This window comes from Populus nigra, chromosome 7, assembly GCF_951802175.1.
Source record: "Populus nigra chromosome 7, ddPopNigr1.1, whole genome shotgun sequence".
NCBI lineage: Eukaryota > Viridiplantae > Streptophyta > Magnoliopsida > Malpighiales > Salicaceae > Populus > Populus nigra.
This window is the reverse complement of record NC_084858.1, coordinates 12,668,829-12,688,341: the sequence shown is the minus strand read 5'-3', so window position 1 is coordinate 12,688,341 and position 19,513 is coordinate 12,668,829. Positions and strand designations below refer to the sequence as shown.

General features: G+C 34.9%; 1 protein-coding gene and 1 long non-coding RNA gene across 2 annotated transcripts; both read right to left on the bottom strand.

The window, feature by feature from the left end:
• Nucleotides 1–12,457: 12,457 nt before the first annotated feature.
• LOC133698328 (uncharacterized) lies at nt 12,458–13,214 on the bottom strand. The gene is made up of 3 exons (XR_009843091.1): nt 12,919–13,214; nt 12,695–12,827; nt 12,458–12,588 (listed from the first exon to the last, which is right to left on the bottom strand). It is a non-coding gene; the product is annotated as an uncharacterized LOC133698328 (long non-coding RNA).
• Nucleotides 13,215–14,281: 1,067 nt separating this feature from the next.
• LOC133699802 (vegetative cell wall protein gp1-like) lies at nt 14,282–15,877 on the bottom strand. The gene is made up of 2 exons (XM_062123272.1): nt 15,508–15,877; nt 14,282–15,404 (listed from the first exon to the last, which is right to left on the bottom strand). The coding sequence occupies exons 1-2, from the start codon at nt 15,665–15,667 to the stop codon at nt 14,461–14,463; spliced, it is 1,104 nt and encodes a 367-aa protein (XP_061979256.1). The 5' UTR covers nt 15,668–15,877; the 3' UTR covers nt 14,282–14,460.
• Between the last annotated feature and the right edge of the window lie 3,636 nt (nt 15,878–19,513).

The following is a 19,513-nucleotide window of genomic DNA, read 5'->3' as shown; positions in this document are numbered from 1 at the left end:
TAACAGTATTAGAAGCCAAAGTTTTCATCATCTCACGAAGATCATCATTGGATGATGACCCCATAACATTGGAGTTTGTGTATGGAGGGGGTTGTCTTGCTTGATAATTTTGTTGGGGCTGAAATCCATGGGGATGGAACTGTCGGCCTTGATTGCCTTGTTGGGATGGGTTGCCGTAGCGTAAGTTGGGATGATCTCTCCATCCGGGATTGTACGTGTTGGAAAAGGGATCATATTTACGCTGGGGCTGTCCGTTGAATGCTCCATCAATTGCATGAGCTTGTTCAATGTAGTCTTCTTGCATTGTTGGGCACATATCCGAAGCATGTCCTTGTAAGGAGCATATGCTACAAACTTTCACCTGCTGTACATTGCCACAAGCCAAAGAACGCACAAGAGAAGTAAGATCATTAACTTTATTCTCAAGGTTAGAAATACTTATCTCATTTACTCGTTTATTTGCGAAGTCTCCACGAGTGTCAAACTGTTTCGAGTTGGCTGCCATGTTTGAGATCAATTGGCGTGCAGCCTCGGGTGTCTTATCTACCAATGCCCCTCCACTTGCAGCATCAATGATACTACGGTCAGTAGGCATCAATCCTTCATAGAAATATTGAATGAGCAGCTGATCGGGTATTTGATGATGAGGGCATTGAATGCACAGTTGCTCAAATCTTTCCCAATACTCGGAAAGTGTCTCTCCATGAGATTGTCGAATCCCACATATTTCTTTCCTTATGTTGGCAACTCGAGATGCTGGGAAATACTTCTCAAGGAAGATCTTCTTCATGCCATTCCACGTTCCAATTGAACCTGGGAGAATGGAGAAAAGCCATACCTTTGCTGCCCCTTTTAAAGAGAAAGGGAAAGCTTTCAACTTAACCTGTTCTTCATCAACTCCATTCGGTTTCATGCCAACGCAAACCATATGGAATTCCTTGAGATGAGTATGAGGATCTTCTCCTGCAAGACCATTGAAAGTTGGTAGCAAATGTATAAAACCAGATTTGAGCTCAAAGTTTACATTATTGTCGATGTTTATGCACAATGGCTGATTTTCCACGTTAGGAGCAGCAAGCTCCTTGAGTGTTTGTTGTCGTGCAACAGCCATGGTGTTAAGGCGAGCTTCCTTTCGTAACCTGCGTAAAGTTTTTTCTATTTCGAGATCCAAATGCACTTGAATTTGATTAGTAGAACGGGTTACTGGCATAAATCATCAAGAAAATTCAAAATAAACCAACCACACAAGAGATCGAAAACAATGCAAATTGTACGAAAATCCTACGGTAGAAAACAAAAACTGCCTAAAAACCCTAGAAAACAGCGGAATTTGGCCTCAATAGGGTGGGGCTAGTGGTTTACCACTAGTCCTGTTTAGAACGTCGTTTCCCTTCAGGAAACAAATGGCCGATACCTAATTCCACCAAAAAATCTGTTTTGAACAGTACCGCTGCCGTAATGAACAGTACCGCAGCAAACAAAAATTCTGTTTTTTTTTTTCAGAAAAAGAAATAACAATCACAGCAAATAAAAATAATAGCACAAGAATCAACTAAAATTACTTCCCCGGCAACGGCTCCAAAATTTGTTGCGATGTCGCGGTCGCACAAATTAATTACCCTAGCTTCAAACACAACACACAAGATAGTATAGAGCAAGCAAGGGGTCGATCCCACGAGGAAGATTCAAGTCAGATTTTTATGCTAGATGATATGCAATTTGGGGGGGGGGGTTGGACGTTATCTAGGCTAAAGCAAAAGAAAACAGAAAACTATCAAACTAAATTTAATAAAATCAGAAAATTATCAAGAGAACAAACCTTGGTCACAAGCACACATCCACCTACAGAAATCAGAACTGATCATGGAAACGAAACATCAATTTATATTCTGAATATTTATCTCTTCTTAACATTGGTTAGTTAACGGATCCGCCGTATAACTAGCCCTAACCATCAAACAACCACAGTGTCCGCACTAGTAATTTAATTCAATGGCAGCCTTAAGAACTAGATAAGTTGATTAATCAAGAAAACATAACTGTCCGCAGTCTATGTTTGATTTGATTGAATGTTCTCCCTAAGATTAATAACGTAGATCCGCCACAATTATTAAACTCAGTTGCTTCACAAGTTCATATACCACAACTCCGGTTTTGATATCAAACTTAACAATAGATTGTCTACAATAATAACTTAGAGTCCGCTCTAGCAATTAAAATAAACAATCATAGGAAAAATAAGCATAGGAGAACAAACATATTCATCATATAAACTGAAAAGAAAAGGTAAAATAAATCTCACAGTTCTTGAAATCCAAAGGTTTCCGTGTCCTTGCAACCAAGAAAAAGTGTTTAGCCTTGCATGTTTGTTGAACAACTAATCAAAAAGAAGAAAGAATGCATAATTTAGGGTTTCTTAGAGGAAGGGGGCGTTTTTCTCTCCTTGGCTGGCTGCTCCCCTTCTCTTCTCTCATTCTTTTTATATCCTAGGAAACCCTAGGTCTCTATTTTACAAAATAGTCCTCCATTAAGTAGACTGTTTACATTTAAGTACTTCAATAACTATTTTCCTAAAAAGGAGAAATAACCTTGCATGAAATCTTCAAGCTTTGATTTAGAGGAGCTAAATTGCTGAAATAAAAACTTGGATATCGGTTTAAATGCTTCGGAATGTCATTTGGACTCGTTTCTTCACGAAACCTGTTTGCTGGCAGAATTCAGATGTCATCTTTGAAAAATCATATCTCCCTCATATGACATCGTTTTTGGCTAAACTTTTGAGCGTTTATATAACTTTGAGTCATGAATCCAAAAAAATTTAGTTTGCATCAATTGGACTTCTGTAGCTCCAGATATTCAAGTTGGAATGGCCAAAGGTCAACACTGGCAGATTGCGAGATTTGACTTTGAAGGCTGCGATTTCCATGCTCTTCCTTATTTTATTTTCTTGCCTTAGATGTCCAGAAAGGTATGGATGTTACCTTTTTAATTCCACTGGAATCACTTCATTTCAACCTCTAGAGCTCACGCTCTGCACAAAACATCGACTGAAGGTCAAATCTGCCAATTATCTCCAATTTACTCCTTTTTGCATCTTTCATCCAAAAGTGCCTTCAAAACATAAAACAAAGAATATCAAGGCATTTTATATATAAAACATAGGCAAAACACTAGTTAAATGTGGGTGAAACTATTGAATAATATGGTTGCATCAGTGGCTATGACCATCGAAATCTTGTTCGTGAACTCCTCATAAAAAAATACCTCAACATGAGATGAGATCAGTAATGATATGATATCATCCATACCAAATGGGAGAACAATTAGGTGTTGCACACCAATCTCTTTAAGGATTAAGTGTTCTCGAAGGTGAACTTAAACAATTATAAAGGACTTGTAAATTCAAAGAGAGCACATACAGAATATACGAGGAAGACTGAAGCTTGTAACATAAGATATCAATGCTATGTGCAAATTCCTTCTAATAATATTTTATGGATTTGCTCGGGCATGGTACCATAGCCTAGAGCCTAACCCCATTCTTGAGAGGGCACTCCCAGTTCTAGTAATAAAGAAAAGAATCTCCTAAGGATCATTAATCTCCTAGTAGCCTTAAGGCATCTAAAAATAACCCAAAAGGGTGCATTCATCATTGTTTCATAATTTCTTAGCTCATGACCACATCTTTGAATACCACAAGCACTAAGGTATTAGCTTCTATTAAGACAAGAGAATTTGTACAATACCCCCCTTCAATTAAAAGCGACTCAAACACATGGAACCCCAATAAAAGTTATCTCTTTTATCATAACAACAATCATGATACTGAGGATTGTAATGCCCTAAAAAAAGATAGAAAATATAATTGTCAAGATTACCTTCAATAGTTTATAAGGAAGGAAATAACTTGAACAAAAAGAAAAAGAGGTCAATACACCCTATAATACGTTGCCCAAGATTAGATAATTTTCTGAAATTGTACCTCCATTTATGTAAGAAATCTTTTTGAGATTTTTTTAATTAAAAAGAAATATTATCTCTCTAATTAATATCCATATGATTTTCTTTATAAATATTACTCATCTTTATATCTCTATACAAAGTCTCCAAATGATTTTCGGTTAGAGCATAAACCATTTATTCGGTTAATAACATCCTATTCTAGACAATTATCCACTCTCACACAATATGATCTCTATTTGGATATAGATGACCTGACCTAATTTTAGAGATTTTCTATAAAAAAAATTGATCTTCATGAAGAATCTCCACATCTTTATCTGAAATCTTCTTCTCTCTATATAAAGATCTCCCTAAACATTCATCATGACAATTTCTCCATGAATTCTTTTTTTCTACCTAGTACAAAATGTTTATAACTCTCTCTCTAGGCTCAGTACTACGCCTAAGCCCAATATAATGCAGATACTAAGAGACAACCTAAGAGAACCTCCATTAGTGTTGCATATATAACACTTGACATAACATATCTTTCGCTCGCGCATAAAATGTTCTAAAAGGTTTCTCTGCATGGGTACAGTCTCCATTCAACTCTACTATCAAAATTAGCAGTGGCCATTGCACCTCCAAGCTTATAAACTTTTTGAGTAACCATAAAGTCAAATGTAAACATTCTCCATGTTTTTTCTATCTCCACATGATTTTTCATTTGGGTATGAGTAACCTCATCATATCATACTATATGTTTGGACTCACTTTAGGCAACTTCTTATATATATAAAAAGCAACTTGAGAACTAAAATTACTAGTGCTCAAGCTTGATGAGGAAAAATTAAGTGTTTAAAATTACATGTAGTTTCAAAGACTAGAGAGGGCAACAGTTGTAGGAAAAAAAAGAATGAGATATCAGAGTTGTTATCCGATCATCTAGTCAAACAAATAGTTATTGGGCAGCCGATTGCTAAGGCCGGACAACTCTATTTGACTAAGGCTGTTTGGGTTATGATTCGATAGCCAAGGCCAAACAACATTTATTCGGTCAAAACCATTTGACCAAACAACTATTTGGGGTCTAATCCACTGAATAGCTGCCCATCTAGGTAACCAAGCGACTTGTCAGGTGACTTATTAGGCCAAAAGCCCAATTGAATGGAGATTCTTGGGTTAAATACCAAGTTAAAAAAAGAAAAAGTTAGCTCACTAATCAATGTTCATGCCACAATCCATTACAATGTTAGTACGACATCACCTAACACTGCCTAAGTTCCTCATCTTAGAAGTCATCAATGTGGTGTCTATGACTACCTTGTTTCATAAGTCATCACGCAATATTAGCTAGCTGTGTAGTCACAAGCTATTGCCACGTAAACAATTCATTTTATTAGTGAGTTGCGTAGTCTTTATGATAAAGCAAATATCTTTCATGATTTCTTTTACAGTATATAGCAAGCAGGCATGTCACCTACTCTTTGCCAAGAAAATCCATGTGGTCAAAGTGACCCGAGGGTGTATAAATACCTAAAGATTATCATATACAAGGTAGGCACAACACAACCAGATCAACACGCATATAGAAGAAGACTCTAAAATATTCTCCTCCCTATTACTACGTTGAAAAACAAAAGAGAAAAAGCAATTTAAATAGTGAAAAAGCAAAAATATTATTGATAAAGAAAAAGGCCTATATATAGGCTTTACATCACAACATTCATTTAACCACCACTCCTATAGAATAGGACAACAATGACCACTTACTATAGCCATTAAACCATGATTTGGTTAACTGAGTAAATCCCTAAAGACTAGGACAATACGAAGTTATCATAAATAATAATAATAAATCTTAACATCCCTTCTTAAACTGAAATATACAGATATCAGTTTAAAAGAAAAATCAACCCTCTGCAAAATTCTCATGCACTACAGAATATGAACAAACTCCAAGTAGACCACGCAATTTCACAAATGTAGCAAATTTGAGAGGTTTGGTTTGTATATCTGCAACTTGGTCTTCACTTCGACAATAAATCAGTTTGATTGTTCCATCATTACTGATATCTCTTAAAAAATAATATCTCACACCGATATGCTTGCTTCTTCCATGTAGCACTGGATTCTTAGAGAGTTTAATCGCTGAGTTGTTATCATAAAAAACTGTAGTAGCCTCAATTTGCTGGAACTGTAATTCTTCAAGAATTCTTCTTAACCAGATAGCTTGACAAACACAAGCTGTGGCTGCAATAAATTCAGCTTCTTTAGTTGATAAAGTGACAATTTGTTGCTTCTTAGAAGACCATGAAACAACACCTGTGCCCAACATAAAAACATAACCCGAAGTGCTCCTTCTGTCATCTTGATCTCTTGCATAATCACTGTCAATAAACCCAAACAACTCTAAATTTTCACCCTTCTTATAAAACAATCCAAAATCTCTAGTTCCTTGCAAGTAACAAAGGATCCTATTGGCTACTAACAAATGCATTTCTGTTGGATTCTCTATATACCTATTGATTAAGCTCACATAATACATCATGTTTGGTCTTGTTGCAGTTAAATACATCAAATTGCCAACAATTTGCTTGTAAAGTATGCTGTCCATCTTCTTCCCTTCATGATCTTTGTTAAACTTTAAGCCAAATTCAATTGGAGTGCTAACAGGATTGCAATCCTTCATCTGAAACCTGTCCAAAATATTTTGCACATACTTCTTTTGAGAAATAAGGATCCCATGAGCAGATTGCACTACTTCTATGCCAAGAAAGTAATGCATCACACCAAGGTTAGACATTTTAAATTCAATCATCATAGATTTTTTAAATTCCTTAAACATGACAACATCATTTCCAGTAAATATAAGATCATCTACATATAAGCAAACAATGAGTGTTTCCCCTTATCTCTAATTTTAACAAATAATGTGTGCTCATATGACATTTATGAAAACCTTCTTTCAAAAAATAAGTCTCAATGCGACTATACCAAGCTTGTGGAGCTTGTTTTAAGCCATAAAGAGCTTTCAAATCTATAAACTTTATGCTTATTTCCGATATTAATATGACCAATAGGTTGTTCTACAAATACCTGTTCTTCCAAGTTTTCAAGCAAGAATGTCGATATGACATCCAATTGGAAAATAGGCCACAAATTCTTCACTGCTAATGCAATCACTAATCTGATTGTATCATGTTTAGCAACAGGAGCAAAAATTTCTGTATAATCAATCCCATATTCTTGCTTAAATCCATTAACTACCAAACGTGCCTTATACTTATCAACTTCACCATTTTCTGTTAGTTTTGTTTTGAAAACCCACTTGACACCAATGGTTTTGTGCCCTTTCGAAAGATCAGTCAACTTCCAAGTGTCATTTCTTTCAATGGCATCAATTTTATCATCCATCCCTTCCTCTATTTTTGTTCTTTGACAGCATTTTCAAAGGTTGTAGGATCACAATCTGAAAATAAAGCAAAATGAGTGATTGGATCTTCAATTCCAGTTACCTTATAGTCTTCCATCTATGTGGGCCTTTTTCGAATATGAGGAAGAGATCGAGCTGCTGTAGTAGTAGCTTCTGCTGCCGTTGGCAAAATTTCAGCAGCTGTTGGGGTTGCTTCTGAAGAATTATTATGCATAATAGCTACTGGAGTTGGCTCACTTTCAGAATCATAGTCAAATATAACTTGTTTAGGCTTCTGCCTATTCCAATCCCAAGTGTTTTCCTCATTAAAGATAACATCTCGGCTAGTCACAATCTTTTTTGTGAGTGGATTGAACAATTTATAAGCCTTGGAACATTCACTTATGCCAAGAAAGACACATTTTTCACCCTTATCATCAAGTTTCTTTCTTTTCTCAACTAGGACATGTGTATAAGCTAAAATTTTGAAGTGATCTATAACTGGTTTCTACCTACTCCAAGCTTCCTCGAGTGTCCTGTTCTGAACAGAAAAAGTAGGACTTCTGTTTAACACATGAATGCTCCAATTGATTGCCTCTGGCAAAAAATTCTTTGGAATGTTTCCTCTTGCTAGCAAACTTCTCACCATGTTGAGGATGGTTCTATTTTTCCTCTCTAATACACCATTCTGTTGTGGTGTATAAACAGCTGTGAATTCTCTTCGAATGCCATGATCTGCACAAAAAACTTCAAAATCGGTTGAACAATATTCTCCACCACGATATGTTTAAAGTGTCTTAACAGTCTTTCCTGTTTCATTCTCCACATGAGCCTTAAAGCTTTTAAATACACAAAGAGCTTCTGACTTTTGTTGTAAAAAATAAACCCAAGTTTTTCGAGTAAAATCATCAATGAAGGTAATTAAATATTTTTTACCTCCATTAGAAGATGGATTTATTAGTCCATAAATGTCAGAATGTACCAATTCTAGAACATGTTTTGCTCTCCACGACTTTCCTTAAGGGAATTGAGAACGATGTTGTTTGCTAGCAACGCATTCTTCATAAATTTGAGAAGGAAATGTGAATTTTAGGGAGGCCTGTCACTATATCTTTCTGTTGAAGAGTCTTTAATCCACTAAAATTCAAGTGGCCATAACAAAAATGCCAAAGCCACGAAGAGTCTTTTATTTTAGCCATAAAACAAGGTTGATATGTTATTATCTTCAATGGAAACAACCTATTTGAACTCATCTGAACAACAATAATTACTCTTCTTGAAGGATATATATCTCACATGCACCATTTTGAATAGTTATCATATAACCCTTTTCTTGCAATTGACCAACACTCAATAAATTACTTTTCAAGTCATGAACATAAAGGACATCAGAAATTATTTCTACAAAATCATTATTGGTTCTTATCTCAATATCACCTTTTCCCATTGCATTCACAATGGAGCAATCACCAAAACTTACTACAAAATGAAAATTATCATCTAAATAAGAAAAGGAAGACTTACATCCACACATGTGATTACTGCAGCCCGTATCCACATACCAAACATCAGACTCTAACTTATAATTAGCTTCAACATCCATCAATAAAGTTTCCACTTCCTTCTTTTCAGCAAAATGCGATTGCTCTCCCTTTTCTCTATCATTAGGCAGCCTAGCATAACATTCAGAATGATAATGTCCAAAATTATGGCATCTAAAACATTCAACCTTGGATTTGTCAAAGTGTTGAACCCGTCCTCTGCTTCTGCATTAACATTGATCATCAACAACCTTAAAATATTGTCTGCTACCATCTTTATTGCCTCTACCTCCCCTTTCTCTACCTTTACCTCTACCCCTTCCTCTAGAATTTGAAAATTGAGTAAAGGTAAAAGCTTTTAGAGCTTGCTCATCTGTATTTGAACTTCGGTTCATCTTTTGTTCATTGACTAGCAAAGAGCTCTGCAATTCATCAATAAAAAGTGCATCTATGTCTTTTGATTCTTCAATTGAATAGACAACATAATCAAATTTTAGTGCCAAAGAACACAATATTTTTTCAAAAATGACACCATCATCTATCTTCTCACCATGAAATCACATTTTGTTGCTTATCTCCATAGTCCTAGCACAGTAGTTGGTGACAGATTCTTCAACTTTCATTTGTAGGGTCTCAAAATCTCGTCTCAAGGCTTAAAGTTGTTCACGCTTTACTTTAGTAGAGCCTTGATATTTTTTCTTCATGGAGTCCCATATATCTTTGGAAGTTTCTTTGCTAAGAATTGTTTCCAAGATGGGATGATCTATTGCCTGAAAAAGGTAATTTTTTGCCTTCAAATCTTTAAGCTTTCTCCCTTCCAACTCTGTTTTCTGGGCATCTGTCAAGACTATAGTTGTTGTTGGTTCTTCAATTCCAGATTCAATAATCGGCCAATATTCTTTTGACCGAAGGAAGTTCTCCATTAACATACTCTAATGGTTATAGTGACCATCAAAATATGAGAACGTTGCTTGCACAACATTTGAATCTAAGGCCATCATTATATGCAAAAGATAAATATGAAGAGGAAAAAAAAAAGCTACTGCTATTTGGGACTATTTTGGAGACTCAATGTTTCGAACTTTTTTTTCTCTTGCTTTTATCTCATTTACCATTGTTACTAAGTTGAAAAACAAAAGAGAAAAAACAATTTGAATGGTGAAAAAGCAAAAATATTATTGATAAAGAAAAGGCCTATATATATATATATGCTTTACATCACAGCATTTCTTTAACCACTACTGCTATAAAATAGGACAATAGCTATTAATCCCTTAATCCCTAAAGACTAGGAAAATACAAAGTTATCATAAATAATAATAATAAATCTTAACACTCCATAGTATTGTTAACTTAAACATCGGAGGGTTTCTATTAGTTTCGTAGGAGAGCAAAAGCAAACTAAACCCAAACACACCAGCCCATCAAGCAGCTATGAAAAGTGCAAATCCATCTAAAGTTTTCATGACTTTGTCAGCTCTACGAATATATCTAACAATCCCTTCATACGAAGGATTCGGTCTTAAACTTTGATCAATCCAAACTCTATTAGCAAAGGACAAGATTGCACCGGTTGATCTGGCACGTTTGTTTCTAGTTTTCTCTGGAAATACAAAAAAACGTTGGCTAGTTAATAAAGTATTTTCAATATTGAAAGTTAAAGATACAGGTTAGCTGCTACATAGAAACTTTACCTTCCCAATAAGGTTGTAATCTGTGATGAAAACTGATTGACTTCCTCGACACTTTCTGATCCGAGAAAAGAAAGAAGCTGCTCTAGAGTCTTCCTTGCTGATCGAACAGCAAGAAGGCTCAACATCACATGGAGTGACAATGTTGAGGACACAAAGTTGGAACCTTTTTCAATCTGTTCTAGCAGGACTTTGTTTGTCATTAACAGACTGAAGTCTGTGTTGATACTGGTACTGGTGTTTCTCTCTGGAGATCCCATTGCAGCTCCTTAATCATGTTTCTTATGTTTAACTTGGTGAAGTTTGTTATACAGGGTACCGCTGCAGGAAGAAGCAGAAAATGGATGCTCTTATATACATACATAGAACCCGAAAAACCCTAAGATAACAAAACTAAGTAGGAAAGAGAACAAGTATTTGGATTTGAACTTGGAAGCCCGAGAAGGTGGCCTGCTATAATCAATCTGGAGAGATAGACTTGGTCTCGGTGCGTGGAAGTTGGACCATAGAACCAAAAAAGGATAACAGCAACCTGGAAAACTGCATTTCCTATCACATCTTCACTGTCCAGACTGGCCAAGACTGAGAAACTAATATTTGAGGTTCAATCAATCAGTTCCGTACTGAGGCATGATTGAGTCGATTACCATTCTTTCAATCAAATCTAACCTCGAAAACAAACCTGCACATGCAAGAATGGCAGACGACAAATGTCCTGTGCCAAAAACTAGAGGTCCCAGTATTAACTTCTTGAGACTACTACACAGGTATGTAGTTTTGGATGATTGCATAAAGTATTCCAAGTGTAAAAATAAAACCAATCCGCAGAGCTGAAAGAAATTTTACAGAAACTACGATTTCGACTTATGAATGATCAACCAAGGCATGGCAGGGAAGGGGAAGCAGAGTATTTGTGCTTATACAACTGCCTTACCTAGTTGATAGCCAAAGAAGGGGGATAAAGAGGCAGGAAAAGTTTTTGCGTTGGCAAGTTGAATTTTTAACCCTGAATAGAAACATATATGGCTTACATGATGAAACAGCACTTTTTACATCACTAATAAATGTGATAGACCCATAAGTTTTAGTGGAGAACTCTTATTGATAACCACTTTAACCATTGTCAGGGCATATTACACTATGTAAGAAGGTGAAATCAAGTAGACATTGGCAGCATCATACAAGCAAACTACATAAATTTTATTTCTTAATTGTAAATTGAAAACCGTGATCATCAGATTATGTTTCAAGACATGGATAGTGGGTTGAGCACAGCTCCAGTGAAGAACACAGTTCTAGCAGCTTCTTCCCTTATCATGAAGATGGTCAGCCACAAAACTTGTACTAGGATACCTAGGACATTGTTGTTTAATTATGGCAACCGCGGCAGCAGCAGCTTCAGTGTATGCCTTCTGATATACTTTAGAAAGAAAAAGTTTCTACTGTCAGGAGAATCCACCATTTTCGAGAGCCCCCGGGTTTGAATAGTAGATCAAGTCTCATTCCTTCCATAGTTTCTTTGGCCTCAAACTCGGAAGAGAACTTAAATTCGGGGATCCTAAATTTAGGAAGTTCTACTTTTCACAGATTGAATTGCTGATTAAAGAATCCAGGTTTAGAATTGATCATTTTGACCAGATTTGACAAACCATCTTTCTTATCTGGAAGAAAGAAATACATAGAAAATTGCCTGGTGTCTAGACCAGTTTGGTAGGGCAGTTTAAGAACTTTGTAAGCTTCAAAGGATCAATAAAGATGCTCTTCAAATCCTACACCAGCCAAGAAAGGAACTTGAACAATTTGCCCATTCAGAAGGTGAAAGTCACCAAGCTGGGTCCTTGACGCTCAAACTTTTGATACCATGCTCCTTTAAGTATAATGCGTTGGCAAGGATCAGTGCAACATCGTTATTTACAGATCCAGGTGGGAGGACTTCCTTGATCAATCCTCTCGTCTTTCTTTCAGCCCACAAACTCACCTCTTCTCTTGCTCCATCAGGCTTGAGGGACAAACATAACATGTATTTATTGTTAGACCAAGCATTATAGGCTCATTTTTGCCATATATGGTTAACATAAAATTAAAAAAAGAAAAAGAAAAAGCACCTTTTTTAGAAAGTCAACTTCAGCTTCAGCATTGTAGACCTCTCTTCAACAACGTAACATTGATCGACCCAAACACAACTAAAGAACAACAACGTTGGATCTGATGTTCTGGCACGTTTCTTTCCAGTTTTTTCTGCAAATTAATTAGCGTTAGCTACATACCTATGAAGATAGAGTACTTTCGAATGTAAAAAACAACAGCGCCTAGCTACTTTGCTAATTACCTTCCTCGGCAGGCAGCGTAATCCTGGCAATATATGATGCCAACTGTTTGAGTTCCCAAATACTCTGTCCCCAGAAAAGAAAGAAGCTGCTCTAAAGTCTTGCCTGTTGATCCTGCAGCGACAAGGCTCAAAGTCAAATGGAATGACAAAGGAGATGACACAAAACTTGACCCTTTTTCAATCTCTTTCAGCAAGAGTTGGTTTGTCATTAGCAGACTAGAGTCTGTGTTGAAAGAGGTGCTGTTTGTGTGCGGGACTTCCTTTGCAGTTTCTTGAGCCGTTGATCATATACAACATGTATGATTTAGTCAAGTTTATATAGGGGCTCCAAGTCAAAAGACCACAAGTTCTATGTATGAAATTAAACAATGACTTAAGGCACTTAACTTGAATAAATATATTTTAAGCCTTGGATCAACGAATAAAAAAACTGGTTGAATTGGCATCTTGAAATTTCATCTTTCTATAGCTCGGTTTGAGCCTTCCAAGCGGACCACTAGTACTAATTTTCAGTATAATTTTTTTTTTTAAAAAAAAAAACAGAGAAAGGGAGTGAAAGATTCAGTTTTATCACTATAAAGCTCATTATTTTAGCAATTTAGAGTTCCCAAGATCAACAAATTAAGCTCATTGTCTTTTCCAAGAGAGAAAATGGAGTCTCTTACCATGCGATCACAAGGGACTCCATTTTCTTTGTTGGATAAAACTTTGTACTCTCCCATCAAAAAACTCGGCTGAATTCCAGAACTCTTTCAGGAAAAAATAAAATAAATCTCATGGGATAGGGCTGAAAGAAATTCCGGAGAAATTATGCCTTTGGGCTTTGGCTAAGAGATAGACCAAATATGTGGCAGAGGAAAGAATTCAGAGTGTATGGACTTGTGTAAAACTAGCTTAACCTTTGACTTGGTTTCACAGCCAATAGGCCATTTGAGTTAGCTGTTAAACATCTCTAGTGTTGGTATCCTGAAACATTATGTTTTAGGTCCTGCTACATTATCCAGGTTATAAGGATGTAATTTTTCTCCTTCAACACCTATGATTAATTTGTTCTCTGCTTGGAGCATTCAATGCTAAAAACAAGTTAAAGATGAGTGTGGTTTATTCTGTCTTGAAGGAAACAGAAGATGTCCCAATAACATGTTAAATTCATCTTACGACACATCCTAAATTGGCTAAAAGCTTGAATCATTTCATGGCAATAGGTTAAGTGGAGGTATGCCACTGTTCAAGGATTACAACTTTACATTCTGTAAATGATTTAACCAAACTAGCTCATGTCTCAAACATTTCTAATTATATATGTCACGGAAATATACATTTGTAAAGCCTGGCTGATGACTGAAAGCTTATTAGATTCTAGTGCAATAATATCTGTGATCTTTTATTGACAGAAATACATAAATACACTACTAGATACTAAACAAGCAGAACTCCACTAGAAAGAAAATAATAAAGAAAAGGTAAATTCTGGGTTTAAAAGCCATAGATAGTTGTTTTTGGAAGCTATGCAGTGATAGCTAGATAGTTTTCACTGTTCAGTCAAGGAGATGTTTTCTGTGAAGATGAAGAAGCTGGGGGGATTCCAGGGATGAGAGGAGGTAGAGGAGGGAGAAGAGGGAGAGGAGGAACAAGTGAGAAGGGAGGTGGTGGTGATGGAGTTAGGCCAGGGATTGGTGGCAACGGAAGGGATGGTATTGGTGGCAACGGAAGGGATGGTATTGGTGGCAACGGAAGGGATGGTATTGGTGGCAACGGAAGGGATGGTATTGGAGGAGGCTGAAGTGGGTTAGGAGGAAGTATGGGTGGAAATAGTGGAGGTGGCTGAATTATTGGAGGAAATATTGGAGGTGGCTGAAAAGGGTTTGGTGGAAAAAGTGGTGGTGTTGGAAAGCCAAACTGATTAGGATGTTGCACCGCTTTCTCATCTGGTAATGTTGTGCTCTTACGAGATTCTGTAGGTTTGGTATTTTCTGTATTTGCTGGAATTGGTGGAAGAAAAGGTAGCCCTGGAAGAGGTGGGAGAGGAGGGAGTTGCGGTAATGGTGGCAATATTGGAAGCGGAGGAAGAGGAGGGAGAACAGTTGTTTTCGGGTCTTGAAGTGGAGGTGGAAATGTTGGGTTATCAAAAGAAGGTAGAGAGGCTTCTTTGGAACTGAATTCCCTGCGATTTTCTATACTTGGTTTTTGATTACATAAGAACGGTTCTTTTTCAGGCTTGAAGGTGAAAAAACCAGCTGAAAATATATGTGTTCCTTCCTTTCTTGACTTGAGACGAAGTGATGATGAAGTTGCTGTGGATGCCACAGCACAATAAGGCTCGCTGCTACTTAGTAACTCCACTGAACATCTCTTAATTTTCTTTACGTGTTTGCTCACTGAGAAAGGCAAATGAACCTTGAATTCTCCATGCTCGTCTGTTTTTGCTTCTTCTCTGAAACTTGGTCTTGATTTCTCATCTTTGCATTCTACAGCAACATGTGCACCTGCATACAATAGCCCCCAGAATCATTTTCTATATCACACTGCAAAACATAACCTGTAAAAATTAATGTTCATCCAATAATTAATGAAGTTGTCGAAAAGAACCTGAAATGAAGTGACTGTTCCTTGAGAAATCCTCTTGGAAGCATGTGTCACAGTAGACAGTGCCAACGACAACTGCAGATGGAAGTTTCTTTCCATGGCTGGCTTCTGAGGGGTTATTAAATGTGAAACCGAGAAGGAATATTATGAAAAACCAAGGCATTATGAGTATTCTTCTTCTCTCTCTACGATCTCTGATTTAGAGAAGAATAAGAGTTGGCAGAGTCTCCTCTTTATAAGTTGAGCCAAGCTTGACACTTGTTCTCTATTCCTGACGTGCCGTGTCCCATGTTCTATTATTGCTGTTTGAGATATGAATGAATAATATACCGTCTTACCCACCAAGAATCTTTATGTCATTCATGCAGAAACCAGTCAACTGCAAACTAGCAGCAGTGAATGAGGGTGTATTTCCTACCATTTAACAGCTCAAAAGGAGGTAAATATACAGGCAGATAAGGGAAGACTCTAGCTCTACCCTTCATCCACCTCCCCCTTGTTTTCTTACATTTATCGAGTTTGTTCCTTTGCTGGCTTTAAAATACCATTATGAATAGTTGGGTCCCTGTTGGTTCACGAGACATGTAGAGTAGCCACAAATTTCATGCGCATACAACAACACCCTAGCTAATACCAACAAATTTGAGAATGTAGCTCGCTTTTAAGATATATGTATAAATGCTATTCACCTTTTGAACTAATGTATGGACAGATATAGGGAGGCTGTTTCTTGAGGTTGTGTTGGAGATAATCATAGAGGAAATAAAAATGTGTTTGGATAAAAGACAAAGTTAAAAGATATAATATAATAGTTTTCAAGTGAATTTTTTTTATTTTTAAAATAAAAAATATATATTCCCAATGCTTTCTTTTCTTTTAACTCTAAATAGTAGTTTGAATGTCATTTCAAATTAAACTAGGCAATGAAGGTTGATTCAGTATGTTCTTATTGACCTAACAAGTTAGCATGCTACTTGGATCAAAGCCTAATTTGACTTTTAAAAGATTTTAAAATCATGTGGTTTGAGTTATTTAAAAAAATATATATTAAAATGATGTTATTTTAGATTAGATCAACTCAATTTAATCTTTCAACCGTGCCATTGGATTAATGTAAACTTTTGGATTTTTTTTTAAATATTTGATTTGTTGAAATACATGTACAGTTCATAGAATGCTTGATTCCCATCCATGCTTTTGCGAAAAGAAAAGGAAGAAGAAGAAGAAGCTGGTTCTTGAACCAGTGAAATATGGGGAAATCCCTTAATTTAAATACTGTGCTTGTGTAATTAGGCAAATAAGTACTTCATCTAATTTACTCATGTATTTATTCATCACCCTCCATTAATTTAGCCCAACGATAAGAAATTGTAAACAACATAGGCAGACCTCATAGGGTAAATTCGTCATAGTTTGTTGAAATTCAGTCCAATGAGATTGAATTGATGAAGTGTGACACATATATATATATATAAGGTAGATTTTACAAATAAGCTTTCATAAGGGCTGATCTGCTTAATTGGCACAATCAAGGACTAAATCTTAAGAAAATATGATAATAATAATAATTAATAGGTCAGTTTTCTGTCGAAAACAAAAGGAATGATTACATGCCCATGGAGAAACTGTCATTCTATTCGTAATCAAATGTTAAATGCCCATGGTCTTTTAGGAAGACCATTCCATAAGACATGTGCGTACGATGAAATAATTAAATTTAATTTTTTAAATGCCATCTGATTTTGTAGTGATGTATATTTTGTTAGGTACTTGCATATTATAGATTATTTGTCTAATAAACATTTGATTTTAGTATTGATTATAAATTAAATGTAACAATAAGTTAAAGTTTGAATTCGTCTTATATAAAAAGATGTGACTATCACAAACTGAACTTAATAACGTATGATCACTTTTCTTTAAATTTTATGGATCAAATGCTTAAGATACTGACAAATAAATCTCACTATTATTTTCTTGATGGATAATGGTTATAATCATATTGTTATTGTATTAAAAGATTAAGAAAATACTATTTTTACTTGCCCTTCCGATACTTTTTGGTATAGAAGTATATTTTTTGGTCTATGCAATGCACTTGTTACTTTTTGAATATGTATAATGAGTATATTTTCAGTAAAAAGAATCATATAGGATTTTATGAATGATTTTATTATTTATGGTAATTCTTTTGATGCATGTATTGAAAACTTAATTCTTATTTTGAAAAGATGCATGAAAATTAATCTTGTTTTGAATTATAAAAGAATCATTTTATGATTGAACAAAAGATAGTTTTAGGGCATATAGTTTTTTCTATAAGTTTGGAAGTTGATAAAGCTAAGATAGATATTATCTTTTCTTTGTCTTATCCCGTAAGTATACGAGAAGTTTATTCTTTTCTTCAACATGTAGGTTCTTATCGGAGATTTATCAAGGAATTTCTCAAAAATAGCATTTTCCTATGCAAATTATTTTATTTAAGAAGGATATCAATTTCATGTTTGATGATGCTTACAAGTATACGCTTGATGAGCTTAAGAAGAGACTAACTTTGACATCCATTGTGTAGCCATCAAATTGAAATCTTCCTTTTAAGATTAAGTTTGATTTAAAAATTATACATAATAAGCTAATACATAATTTTTTATAAAGCAATCAATAATATCATCATAAAAATACTCTAACCTTTTTAAAAACATTGGAATAATTGGGTAATTGAAATGCAACTCTTTTTTTTTTAGTTTTTTTTAGAAAAACTAAATAGAAAAAAAATAAGATATTTAGAAAAAGCTAGTCACATGTAGTCTTGGTCTTCCAAGTATGCTTGGTCTAAGGAAAAATAAAATTTATATGAGATGCCATGTGTTGAGGTTCCAACGTGCCCGTCTCAATTAAAAGGAATTTAAAGAAGATAAAATTACCACTAATATCCTATAGTTTGATCCATTTTACCCTTGCCCGCTGTGTTTTGAAAAACTACATATTGCATCATAGGTCCAAAGAAAATTTCAAATATGAGAGAATCACTAAAGTACCCTTATATATATTATAACCAACAATAGATCTAAATGACATATCATTTCTTTTTTCTCATCTATTAACACTATTCTCTCACTAAAAAATCAATCTCCCCAATCTCGACCTCAAATAAAAAAAACAAAAACTATTGATTAAAATTGATTTTTTGTACTAATTTGTGTTTTAGCATGGTTGTCTCTACTAGCTATTGGAACTTCACACAAGTTTCACCTTGAAATCAGCAAGAAATATTAATATTTTTGAAAATCAAGGCTTTGAAAATTGTTAATAGTATGTTGTGCTATTGTTAAACACAATTTATTCATTTGTTTAGAGGTTGTTAAGTGTTTGTGTAACTAAAAACCCAAATTTGTGAATGTGCACATCAATCTCGAAGATTGTAAAACCCTAAAAGAATCAATTAGTCTTCTTAAATTGACAAAATAAACATCACAAACATGATTTTGCTAGTGGAAAAACTTGTATTCTTGTTTATTTGAAAACCTAAAAAGAACTAATAATTTTAATTTGACAGGTAATTGTTCTTTAAACCATAATTTATAATCTTTTTTAAAACATGGATCATTATACACTAGACCCTTTTGATTAACCATTAGCAGCTTTTTACGAATACTCTAAAAAACCCAAATTTTGTTTCATATTTACTATTTAAAGAACCCTAATTTTATAATTTCTGCTTAAATATGTGTTTGATTAACATAATTAATTTTCTATTAAATGTAATTAACCATTGTTTAATCGAATTAGTAATTTTTTTTATCCTAATAAAAAATCAAATATTATAGTTTATAGGTATTGTATAGGCATCAATAATTTGCTTATAAGTTTATTTTTATCATTAATGTAATATTATATCCTTTATTATGCAAATATAAATACAAAATGTCTGATATAATTGATCATCATGGAAGTTCTACATATGTCAAAAGAAATTGTTATTCTTATTACATTTCTTATATTAAAATCA